At 45.9% G+C, this 13049-nt stretch overlaps 1 protein-coding gene across 4 annotated transcripts in view; it reads right to left on the reverse strand.

Moving 5' to 3' along the window:
- Window positions 1-8762, reverse strand: part of PPP1R9A (protein phosphatase 1 regulatory subunit 9A) — a 148953-nt gene extending 140191 nt beyond the window's left edge. For all 4 annotated transcript variants that reach the window (XM_049798828.1, XM_049798827.1, XM_049798825.1 and 1 more), the window contains exons 1-2: window positions 8519-8762; window positions 5416-7100 (exon numbers count right to left, since the gene is read on the reverse strand). In XM_049798828.1, coding sequence (XP_049654785.1) covers window positions 5416-6879 — 1464 coding nt within the window. In that variant the 5' untranslated portion in view covers window positions 6880-7100; window positions 8519-8762. The remainder of the gene's footprint in view (window positions 1-5415; window positions 7101-8518) is intronic.
- Window positions 8763-13049: the final 4287 nt, after the last annotated feature.

Here is a 13049-nt window from a genome sequence, read left to right on the forward strand (position 1 = left end):
AAGAAAAGCAAAATATTCTTTCAGTGATTTCAGAAGGAAGCCACGCATCTTTCACATCTTTCTTTATCTGTAAAGTTTCTTAATCAACCCATTCAAATGTGAATGAATGTCTCAGATTCTGTAATCATTTTAAATCTGATATAGCCTGAGGATCTTTCTGCAAGTCCTGTCTCCCACATCTGCCTTCAACCAATGTCCTAACACCTACTGGGACTACTTTATTTATAGAATCATAGGCTCACTGAGGTTGGAAGGGAGATCTGGAGGTCATCTAAATCCAACTCCGTATTCACTTAAGTAAAACATGCATAGAAGCAGTGGCGAGTTTGGAGCCCAGGACTGCAGAGTGCTTGTGGATGGGTAACCTTCGCTTATGACTTCTATGATGCAAAATAGTTCATCAACATTTTGACAACAACAGGTAAATACCATACTAAACACTGAACCAGGCAAAGAAACACTTTCTTTTTCAACAAATTTCAAAACTTGAAAATGTTTCCAGCATACTTTATTTTGATGCTTACCAAAGAATAATATTTTAGAGAGTAAAAAATTTCCAAATTAGTGTCAGATTGTTTCAGATTCCTTCTTTGCCACTATTTACATTCCCAAATACGTTTTAGTGAGAGAAATGAGGAATAACTAAAATAAAGACTTGCTCCTTGAACTGATGTTTAATAAGAAAAATCACCATCTAGTTCATAACAAATTTCAAAACAACGGTTAAACGCAAATGTCATTTATATTTTACACTAAACTACAGGCACAGAACTTCTTGTAAAACCTCTTTAAAGGCTCACTTCAAAAAAAAAAGAGAGGGAAGCACAAATTCGGATTCCTGAAGACCATTTGAACAAAACACGATCTGCAAAACTGAAATGTTGAAGGGTGTAAGACTCAGTCATACTGCCCAACAAAAGAGAGGAAGAACATATGAGGCACAGGCAACTAGTGATCATAATCCCTTCGTATTAGCTGAAGCATGGAAGAGCCATTTGCTATATCCCTTCCATTCCTGTTACCTTCTCTCACACCTACCCCAAAACTCAGAGAAGTCTGCAGAGAGGTCCCTTCACCACCACTGCACCCTATGGAACCCCCAAAAACTGCAGCAGCAGCTTGGACTAAAACCCCTCACTGCACCCCAAGTTACCAGCTGTCTGCCAACCGGTCTGATCACATACTATCCAACCCTCTCCCAACCTCTTAGCCAGGGAGGGCCAAGTCAGCAGAGCAGAAGGCTGCAAAAAGAGGCTCAGCAAGAGACACCGACTGCTGCTAGCAGCTTTAAATGGTTTAACGTATACCTGGTGCCAGAAATAGGGCACTAACTGAAGATGGAGCCATCAGCTATCAAGATACCAGACATGCTGGACTTGGAGGGAGGAGAAGAGGTGAACATTACTCTTCCATCCTAATTCTATCCAGGATGAATGAAGCATGGCTCAAAGAGGACTATGATTTGGACAATCAATACATTTCCATTTGCTAGAGTGTGGAAAGCCATGAGCTAATGAATTTTGCACTACTGGCAAACCTTGTCCAATTAGCCCACAATGTTTGGGAAGCAGCATATAACCCAACCCCCAGGAAACCCCGCAAAACTCAACAAAAGGCTAGTAAATTACAGAGTTTCTGCTTTTTTGTGTAGAAAAGTATCCCTGGTAAGACCAGGGTATTTTTTTCCTCATTACATTTACTTAACTTTTTCAGCTGTTAACACTTGCCTTGGAAAATTTCAGTTCTACCCCTGAGCAGAAACACAATACCCCAACACAAGAACAGGCCAGTGCTGATGAAGGCCTCTATATTACTATATAAACACACATATGAACTGCTATTATCAATGTGCACATCCCTTGTTTAGCAACACACTTATGCCCACGGCCGCTAACAGCACCAACTCCTGGGCCCTTTTAGGCTACTTTTTTATTGAACAGCACCAAGCTGACTTAACCTCCCACAGACACGCACAACTGCTCACGTCAGCGATGCCGCACTCCAAATACCTAGGAACTCTCCAAGCCTGCAATGGCCCCTGGGCAGCCACCTACCCCTAAAGGGACTTTCAACAGAGATGAGATCAGCAAACATATCCCATAATCCTAGAGCACAGTAAATGACCCATGGAGCATGGGATCTCTGATAGCAAAATTACAGACTGTAACAGAGTAGAATTTCCTGCATTTCCTTTGACTTGAGTATTTATAGCAAGTTTCTCAATAACTGGGGGTTTTTTCCTGCTTGGGAGATGAGCAGAATTCAGTCTTTATCAGTTTGATGAGTAAGATTTTATTTATTCATCAATCTGCCTATACTTCATTACTTCTCACAGTTCACAGCATTTTCCCTAAAGGGACAGAAAGGATTCCCCTTGGTGGTAACCGAAATCTCTTTGCCCTTCAGTCTCAGCACTCTTCTCATTTACTTCTTAACAAGTCTACCTGAAAAATCTCTTGGTAAAATAGTTCAAAGATGTTTATGTAAACCTGTTGAGACCTTCAAGTAACAACTTTATGGCAATAACTACTCACTCATTTCACAGGTTACACATTCAAATGCCAATTTTGTTCATTATTTCAGAGCTCAACTGTAGGAGAAGAATGGCAGTACGATACTGTGAAATCAACGCTAAACATCCAGAGTTTGGGTTGGACTTTTCACACTATTATCTAGCAGAGTAGTTAAGTACAAATTGCTTTGTTTTAATAAAGACAAATCAGTTTTCAACAGTTCAGAAAATACTCCTACATTGCTTTGTATTTTCCTCTCTCTCAGTTATGCTATGCATGAGACGATGCTCAGGAAAGTATTAATGTAAACCAGTTATGCCCACTAACACACAAAATCACCTAGAAAAGAAGCATTCTTAAATAGTTGCTGTCTATTCAGCTAGCAAGCATCATGCCCATGTAACGGGCGGGTACGGGGAGCAATCGGTTAAGTTCACCCACTAGCACTGTGCGAGGGGACAGAACTCGAAGTCCCCCTTGCCCTCTGCACTGCTCACTGGTACCTATCTGCTGGGCAGAAACTGCTTGCCAGAGCCAGTTCATAACCTCCTAGCAGCATGCCGAATTGGCAGGGCTCTCGGAGAGGCAGCACAAGAGCCCAGAGACTCAAGAGCCTCCAAGGACCCACCAGGGGATTCTCCAGCTGTCCTTCTCGGGTCCCTGCCCGCAGAGGCATGGCCGGGCAGTGACCTGAGGCCACTGGCAGCCTGCCTGGGCTTACGCTGCTTGACTCTGTCAAAGGAACTAGAGAGTGCTGCAGAGAAAACGGAGGAAGGCTCGAGAAGCAGTTTTTAATTTTCCACAACTGGCGCTGCACTTCTTTCTCACAGTGCAAGCCTTCCACATAGTCTCACTTCTGTTTCCCCACATGACTAACAGATTGCATGCACTGGAAGCACCGGGGACAAAAAGTAGGGGATCTCCCAAACCTCCCAATCCCTCCTACACTGTTCTCTCTCAATGCAGCTTTTATTCTGTTTTCTTCCTATCTACAATAAAGATGCTAAAATAATTAAAGCAATGATTCTTTCACTTTGGATAAGCTTGTTAAGAGTGCATCATGCTTAAAACCATGACAAATGTACTCTTTTATTATTCACACAAATGACTTTTAGAGCATTTTCCTGATGGACTGTTATTATTACTTGATAATATGTAATCTGAAATGAATATAGCATGAAAAACTTGAGAAGAAAAGAAAAATCTTATAACTAAATAATTGAGAGAATACTCTTTTAGCACTCAGCATGACAGCATGATTCAGATGACAGCAATATACTCAAGTACGGATGTCACTATTAGCTCTTTCAGAACAGTGGAGTCACTTTCTGGATTCTTATCCGATAGAACCGTAATAAATATGATAAAACAAACCTCTGCACATAATTGGTAGATCTTTCAGAAGAGAGAACATCAGATTGCCTATTAGTACAGCACGAGGGGGAAGGAGGTGGGGAAGGGACAACTTACATAATCCTTTGTAATAAAAGTTTTCTCTACTTATCTCCCCCCAAAATCTTAAAGAAAACCAGCTAGTTTAATTATGGGAATAATCTAGAGGGAGCACAAACACCATTGGAATTTTTGGTCCATGACACAAGCCTGAATAAAATACTAACAAAATAAAATTTAAAAAATCCATTCTCTCAGCTTGGAATATTTTGTTTCAGTGTAAAAAATGATCTCTTTGAAGCATGAAGAACACAAGGCAGTTCCCCTCCCTCCACCCCCCAATAAACAGATGTGAAAACCTGGTTGCTTCATTCAGTTGAAAATTTCCTAATACAAATACACATCTTACCCTAACTTAAACCACAGGTGGCATAAATGCAGATTTTGTAAATCACATACTTCAGGTTTGATAATGAAACTTCTGTTTGTTGGTTTAGTAATTTTCCTTGCTAAACTCACACAATTAATGTCAATACAGTCAATTTCAACTACATATTTTTAATCTTAAAACGTTTAGATTTCAACTACTCCATGATATACGGCTGCTTCAAGAGCCATTTCTGGAAAAATGGCTATGTTTTTGAATTGTCCATTTGCGACCACGTGCACTATAAACAACTTGGAAGTAAAATACTTTTATACTTAACCTGAGACTCAGCAGCAAAAAGCTGATACAACAAAACATGACTAGTTATGCCTTCCTGAACTGAAAGTACTGAAACAACATTCTTAGCTGTAATTTCAAGGTACTTGAAAACAAACCAAAAAAGCTCTCCAAGAAACCCACCCTTCGTTAGGTATTTTAATCAACTGACTTCTGCCTTTCTGTAGCACTGAGATATACTAGATATACTACATATTAATGTTTCAAAGTTTTAAAAAAGTGGCAACGTTACTAGAAAAGATGATGCTAATTCAGACACAGAATATTAATAGTCCTCTACTAATGAGACAGAATCACACTGTTATTTCCTGGCACAGAGTTTAAACACAGGGACTTTAAAGAACATCTGGTGAGAGCTGAAGAAAAGCCATTCAATCTAAAGAAGCTGTGATTTCAAATGAAACAAAACAAAACAAAAAAAAAACACCCAAGCAGCACAACGGCCACCAAATACCCACTTCTACATTTCATCATGTGATTACAGTTCAGTCATGTAAGTCAAAACACGCATGTTAAAATTGTCAAACTTCAGAAACCTAGCTGTCATTCTCAATTTTTGCTGGCTTAATCAGCCGTCAAGTAGTCTAGGAAATGACACAAGCTCATCAGAGCTCAACTTCCTTACTCCATTTAAGACTATGTTCATTGGCTGACTGTAATAAGAACATGTATCGAAAGATCCTCTGCAATCTTTTCAGAGGCAAGATAGGATGTCGAAATCTACTTCAAATAAAGTTGCATTTGAAAAAGAACCAAATTGCAGAAAAAGAACGTAGGAAACTTTACCTTAATTGGAGCACGGCTAAACTGTATTTTTCTGTTGGCTGGGATTTCATCCTCATCTGGCAATCCATTAATTTCAGAATATTCCATATCAGGTTCATAACAGTTATTTTCGTCACTGTCATCCTGATCATCCTGTTCTGTACCTGTCTCTCCCCAGTCAGAATTGTATCTCGATCGTACCCGATATACGCTGTAGTCAGAGTGCATATACACATGGGAACTCTGAAAATTATTCACATCTTCATGCACTTCTTTTTCACTTGCCTCATCATAATGGGACTCGGTAGCATCTGAAACGGCATCTGTGGCAAAATCACCACCTGATGCTACATTTCTTGGTAATTCTGCAGCTTCGGGTCTATCAAATATACCCTCTGCATGTTCTGACCGTTCCTTTTGCAACAAAACTTCTGTCTCTGTTTTTGATTTACTCCTAGCACAGCTGTCCACAGGTCTTTCGCTGTCAAGCACGCTGACCAAATCCTGTTGACTCGCTGCAGAGCTCTCAACAGAATCAGCACTCGCCTCTGTACTCTTCTTTATTTCTTCAGTTGTTTTTGAACCTGCCGAAGTGCCTGTGGACGTCTTCTGTCTGGGTGCTGAAGGCGTGCTATTCTGCTGAGAGTTCTCAACAGACATCACGCCTGTACTCTGTTTGGCTGGGGGAGACCACGTGCTAGCATCTTTCAAAGGACTGAAACCCTCAAGGTTTGCAACTGGGGAAGAGATATTTGCGACAGTAGATGAGAGGTTTAGCGGATAGTGACCAGTTACAGAGTACTCTTCATTGTTTTCCGACTTTTCTACAACGATGACATTGTGCGAGTCAGTGTTTTCAAAAACTGCACTGAGCTGACTCACAGTTGGAGAGACCGTCTCTGTCCTTGGGCTAAGACTGTCCAGTGAATCAGTGCTGCCTCTGTGAGACTTAGAGCTGCACCACTCATCTGGAAGCTCATTGGAAACAACTTTCTCTTTCTTTGGGGAGTAGCGATTGGAATGTCCCATTTCATGAGCATTTCGCTCAAACATCTTCCGAGTTTCAGTAAACTTGGAATAGGAAGGACCGTCATGGATAGTGTCAAATCTACTAATCCTTTCCGAGACAGACGATTCCAGTTTTACAATTGAACCATCTGCTTTCTCTACAAATTCTCTGGGCCTAATTCGTCTTTGAGGTGATGGAGGGCCACCCTTCCCCCTGGTTTTAGAGGTAACTCCAGCACTTTCAGTGGGCTCCATGCCCATTTGCATAAATAAGTTCTTAATCCTATTGACATTTGAGCCATATTTCCTTCCCCTGCTCTGCGAGGCCTCTCCTTCCTCTTTCGCTTTTTGGTCCCCATCTGATTTCGGTTTGTCAAAGGTGCTTTTCAGCGCCTGGAACTCAGTTCTGTAAGCATTCCTGTGAGGAGAGGCACTTCGGAGGGTCGATCTTTCTCCTGAAGACTCCGTTTTCATCATGTTTACTCCAGGAGCACAGAACCAGCTTACATAGTTTCTGTGGTACTGCTCTCTGTAGTTTGTCACAGCCGAGATTCTGCTTGAGGACTGTTTTCCTCAGGGGGCACTGCCCTTCAGCAGGGCCATACTGGACAGAAGATCTGGAGGCAAATATCTAAACACATGTGGTCAATTCTGACAAAGCAGTGCAACCGAAGACTCTCAGGAACGGCTGATTTAACCTGTAATAGAAAGGAGGGTCTTCTGAATCACGCCGGGTACTTGTACTTCTTGAAATATAAGCCACAATTTCCATTTACCTTTATTTGATGTGTTTACAAAAAAACAGTAGAAAAATACAACCTAACACTGCACAGACACATGAAAACTTGTCATTACAAACTTTTTCATATTGATTGTTGCATAATTTGCAATCTATACTATCATTCCATAGTGAAAGAACAGGTTATCGCACCCTACCATTCACAAAGCATCACATCATGCCACAAACGTGCATGCAAAGGAAAGGCAATGTGACAAGGGAAATAACACTACTTCTGTGTTATTGAACTCTTCTAAAAAACCACAAATATTAAAAGAAAAAAATCCCCGAACCAAACCTCTGAGTTACTTACATCTAACTACAGAGTAATTCATGCAAACATGATGGTTCCGCTTCCCTGAGGCATTGCAAGACAACCCTTGCTCTCTCCGAGAAACATAACGGTAGAAATACCATCAAACATAATACACTTAGAAAGGCAAATTAAACTGCAGCTCGAGGGAATAAGGGAAACTGCACCCAAAGTTAACGTCCTCAGCCGACATGGTAAAGAAAGTGCAATCCAGTCAGAGAAAGTTGCCCCTCGTCACGGGCAGCGGTTTTAGCTCCTGGAAGGGCCTTGGAGGTGCCCAAGGAGGAGCCGCAGAAACCGAGCCAGGGGCTGGATCCGCTCCCACCCCCCGGCCCGGAGGGGCGCGCAGGGGTCCGCCGTGCCGGAGCCGCGGAGCTCCCCGGCCTCGGCCGCCGCCGCCCCCGGCCCCCGCACGCCCGCGAAGGGCAGCGCCGGGCTCACCGAGACCCAGACCCCTCTGCCTTCCCCTCCCTTCCTCCTCCCCAGCCCCGGCTCCGCGAGCCCGCGCCCGGCCGCGCCGCCGCCGCTCCCGCCGCGACGGGGACGCCTCGTTTTGGGCGCTCGCCGCAACGCACGGCCCTCGTTCCACGGCAGGGAACCCCGCCGCCGCCGCCGCGGGAGAGGCGCGCCCCCCTTCCCGCGCCGCCCCGCGCTCCGGTCCCGCCGCCCCTGCCCGGGCGGGGGGCGCCGATCGCCACGGGCGATCGGAAAGGCCACTCGGCGGCGGCTCCCGGCGAGACCCGCCGGTCTCGCAGCAGGCGATAAACTTAACCCGAGAGGACAGCGCCGGAGCCCCGGCGGCGGCGGCTCCCCCTCGGGCGGCCGCGCCACGCCGCGCCGCGCCGTGCCGTGCCGTGCCGGCGGGCTGGCGGCGCGGGGCCCCGGGCGGCAAAGCACCTTGCGGCGGGGCAGAGCCCGGGCAGCCGCCCGCCGCCCCCGCGCGGCCGGGCCCCGGGAAACAAAAGCCCGGTGACAGGGCTGCTCCCCCGCGGAGAGCAGCGCGTCTCCCGCCGAGCGCGCCTTACCCAGCCGAGAGCCGCGGCGGGCTTCCCCCAGCCTCCCGCCTCAGCGCTGCCCCCGCTCCTCCTCCGGCCCGCGGCGGCTCGGCGCCTCTGTGGCGAACGGCCGCTGCCGCCGCCCGCCTGACAGGAGGCAGCAACCGCCGCGGCGCGTCAACGCCATTGCAGGCGACGGCGACGGCAACGGCGGCGGCTGGGGCACCGATACGGCTCCGCGCGCACACCCGCGGCGGCAGCGCGGGGGAGGAGAGCCGCCGCGCCCCGCCGCAGCCGCGCTCCCGCCCGCCGCCCGCCCCTCCGCCGCGGCGCGGCCGCCGCGCCCCCGCCGCGGGAGGCGCCCCGAGCCGCCGCCGCCGCCGCCCGCCGCGGGGCCGCCCGCCGCCGCCGCCGGCGGGTGACAGGTGCCTCACCTCTTCGGCGAGCCGCAGTGGTTCGCTCCGCCGGGGGCGGGCGCGCGGGGGGGGGGGTTGGGGAGGCGGCCAGCCGCGCTCCCGCTGCAGTCCGGCCCCGGGCGGTTACCGCCGAGCGGCGGAGGCCGGGCCCGGCCGCGGCCACGCCGCCTCCGCGCCCGGGCGGCGGGCTCGCCGGCGCCGAGCCCCGCTGGCTGTCGTCGTCCCCCCCACCCCCCCTCCGCCGCGGCCCGCCTCCTCCCGGGAAGGCTCGTTTCCAGCCCGACCCGCGAGGACCGGGCCGGTGCGGTGCCCGCCTCCGCGCGGGAGGGCGCAGGGTCCCGGGTCCCGCCGGCGCCCCGCCGCAGGGAAACCCCCGCTTCTGGCCGCTGCAGGAGACCTGCGGGGCGCGCCTAGCACCAGGACGCAGCGAACCCCCTCCCTGGCTACTGCGGTCTTTAACCCAGCCTGCGTGGAAGAAGAGTAGGGTGCTGGGAACGAAGCCGGGCAAAGCCCTGAGCGGCTGTGCTGCGGACGCTGCTCGTCCCGGCGGCCGCCCGCTGGGACGGCGGTGGATTCCCCTCGAGAGTACGACCGCAACCAGCACGCCTGTATCGTCTTGTTAGGTGGGTGAGTTCGCCGCAAAAATGCGCTGGCTTTATGCGGTGAATACGAAAACTTAATTGTGGAACGCGAAGTACCTCGGTAATTTGTAAAATCGGCAATCCGAGGAGGTAATGACTGTTAATCACGTAGCAGCTCCTAAGGAAAGTTCGTTAAACTAATTGAATAAAGATCCAGAAAATGGCCTGGGGATGCACGCTGCAAATTCTGAAAACTAATTATTATGCATACATAATTAAGGCAGCACTGACTGAAAATAGAGACGTTCGGTATATAGGTTCACAAACTTAATTCATTAGTTTTAATGAGACCGAAGCATGGGTATTATATACTCTTCCAAGTGTTCACAGGTGTCAATCCCTAGTTAATCTCGTTTGCACCAAGGGTACGCCGCTCATAACGTTTGCCTCCACAAAGTTTAAATAACCAGCGCGTTAATACTGACAGGCAAACAACAAATCTCGTAAAACAGACTGAAAAACAGCATTTTGATACATAGACACGCAAGGGGCCGGGAACAGAAGCGAGGACGTTTCGGTAGTGGATTTCCCACTGCCAGCAATAAGCCCATCCTGGTGCCTTGCGTGGCCTCCGCTCAGGCTATTGCTGCCTGAGGACAGAGGCACAGGAGGGGACAAGGGGGATTCTGGATGCCCTGCGGGCTGCTGAGCATTGCCGTGCCAGAGAACGCTGTAGCACAGCAGGGAGAGTAAGTGCGCGGCTGAGGTGTGTAGTGAGTGAGGATACCGGCAGCACCTGAGCTTCAAAAGCAGTTACGGAAAGCTCCCCCTCTGAGACGGTTTCCCAAAGCAGAAGAATGAGGGAACGACTGTTTCACAGCTGCTTGCGGTGGCGAGGAGTCCTGCGGGTGATAACCTGCACAAGGACTAAAAATATTGCCACTAACCAGGACGTTCCCTATTAAATTCTAAACATCAGGTAACACACCAGATCTGAGGCCCAGCCTCTCTGGCAGTGCCCTTCTATCGGTATGATTTTGTAGACATGAAGCTGTAAGAACACTTAGAGAGCTGCTTGACTTTTGTAGATAAAAATACATTAACAGAGCTTCAAGTGTCACTGAAGAAGCATAGAGACATAAAGCAGAAATTTAAACATTTTATTTCCTTTGTGAATTTAGGCTAAGCATGCAGAGCGGTTGGAGAGTGTAGCATGTACCAGATATGTATCTGGAAGAGTTTTATAATGCACATACACAGGCAAAAAAAGGGACACAAGCAAACATTAAACAATCTATGAAATGACTGAAGCAATTTTAAAGATACTAATTCACATCTAATTATGTAAAGATAACTAGGAATGTATCCACTACTATATCTACATAACCAGAGCCATAAATGTTTTTAAATCCTTTTTCTAACAGAAGTTCTGCAAACAAAATGGCCACTTCTGACCCGTAATATATATATTTTAAACAATGTACCCGAGAACACGTGTATTATTTCATGGCAGAATACTACAAACTATCTCTATATTATAATTTAGGAGAAAGTAAGGAAACGAGATGACTCGCTGATGCTGACAGAAGCAGCACACAAGAAATCTCAAGTTTTTCGCGATAATATATTACATTTATGTTCTCCTTAAACGTGTCGTAAGTAGACAGCATAGATGGTCAAGCAGACAATACCCAGCTTTGACACAGAATCTAGTGCAAAATTATTTTAAGTAATTTCAGGTTCCTTCGATACCACCTCAGGTTCAGAACAGCCAAGATTTGTAGAAACTACTGGCAATTTTGGCCGCTCAATCGGAGACAATTTGGACCTTATTTTAGGGGTTCAACTTTGGTCACCGACACCTAAGATACTCAAACTTACTGATCACTTTACAAATAATTTTCAATCTACATCTTTATTTACACAGTGCCTATGTTAAAGAACATTATTGTAGTCTTTAAGATAATAAATTCTATTTTGTTTCCATTGGTAGGTCACTTTTCAAGACAGACTCTTCATACATGAGCATGGCCATGCAGCAAACTATAAAAATCAGAATTGTGTGTCCTTTTACATTTTCAGTATTTCTGTGACAATCCATTTGACTAGAAGGTATTTTTAGGCTCTGCTAAAGCATGATTGACATTTCTGTTAATTTCTGAGCAACACTAAAATGCTGCACACCATACTTTAGGGAAGATAAGAGACCAAGGGCCTCCTTATTATGTTAGTATAAATTCAGAGTAACTTCACTGCAGTTACGGAATTACTCTGCTTCCTAACCAATGGGAATTTAAAATCTGTTCAGCTTAATATTTACATATGATACAGCATGACTGTCATTTTACTTGCACCGGAGTAGCAACTCCATTCAAATGATTCTGAATTTGCACATATGACAGGGAGAGAGACCCAAGTTGTTTAACCTGACAGCATCACTTTAAATTATGCTCAGTACTTTTTAAACCCAGTTTTGATGCAGTCCTCCAACACTGAAAATAATTTATTTCCTGTTTGTTCTAGATGTGTGAATTATATTTACTTACAAACATGACTATTTGGATGTCACTGATGGGTTGTTTTGAGTCACTTCCATGTTTCTAAGGCACTCAGGTTTTGAGATAGTGATTTATTTGCGCAGCAGAGCGGCAATGCAAGTTTTTCCACATGGCTCAGGCAAAAGAAGAAAGTCATTCCATCATCTGTCTCCTGTCAGTGTCTTTCAAGTCTTGCAAGATAATATCTGTATGTACACATACAAGTGGAAAGTATGTACCTATTCTGATCGTTGGCTAAGAAAGCCTCTGTTTGCTATCCTGCCAAACCACTGGCAGGGAGGAGATTTTTCTTCCTTATACATACCACTGCATAAACAGAATTGACTTCTATTTTTTAACACTCAGTCGTGACTTCTTATTACATAATCCGTTTTAAAGAAAAAGATCCTGTCTGAACAAGATACATACATTTTGGCAGATGAGGAATGTTCAAGGTAGGTTTCCCCTGTACCAGGGGAACGGGAGACTAAACGGCAAACAACTGTAATAATGAGTTGATAACCTTTAGTTTCAAACATTAGCAATCTGTGATTGCAGTTAAGTGTAAAATTCTTTTATACAGGAAGCCAGTAATAGTTAAAAAAGGGAGCTCATTAATATCACTAATTTGGCAACTTCAGCAGATTGTGCTGGTTTTACATAGAACATGTCAAACTACTTGAAAGCTCAAGAGTAGCGTCAAAAAAAAGAACTTTGTCCTGAAAGCTCTAAAGAAAACCTCCGCTAATGATAACAAACCTGTATGTTCTAGCAGTTTATCAGAAAGGCAAATATTAGCATGATGAAGGCCTAAACTCAGACTAGTAATAGCCTTTTCTCAGTTACAGTGAGGAGACTATCACATCCATTCTTAAACATTCTGCTTTTAAATTATTCAAGAAAGGCACAGTTATGGCTAGAATAAACTGGATTTTTCAAAAGTGAAATATATGAATTATACACTGCATACAACTACTTACCCTGAAATAATGGTTTTGCCTATATTAAAAGCTAGAAATCTTAAGAA

Source organism: Accipiter gentilis, chromosome 4, assembly GCF_929443795.1.
Source record: "Accipiter gentilis chromosome 4, bAccGen1.1, whole genome shotgun sequence".
Lineage (NCBI taxonomy): Eukaryota > Metazoa > Chordata > Aves > Accipitriformes > Accipitridae > Astur > Astur gentilis.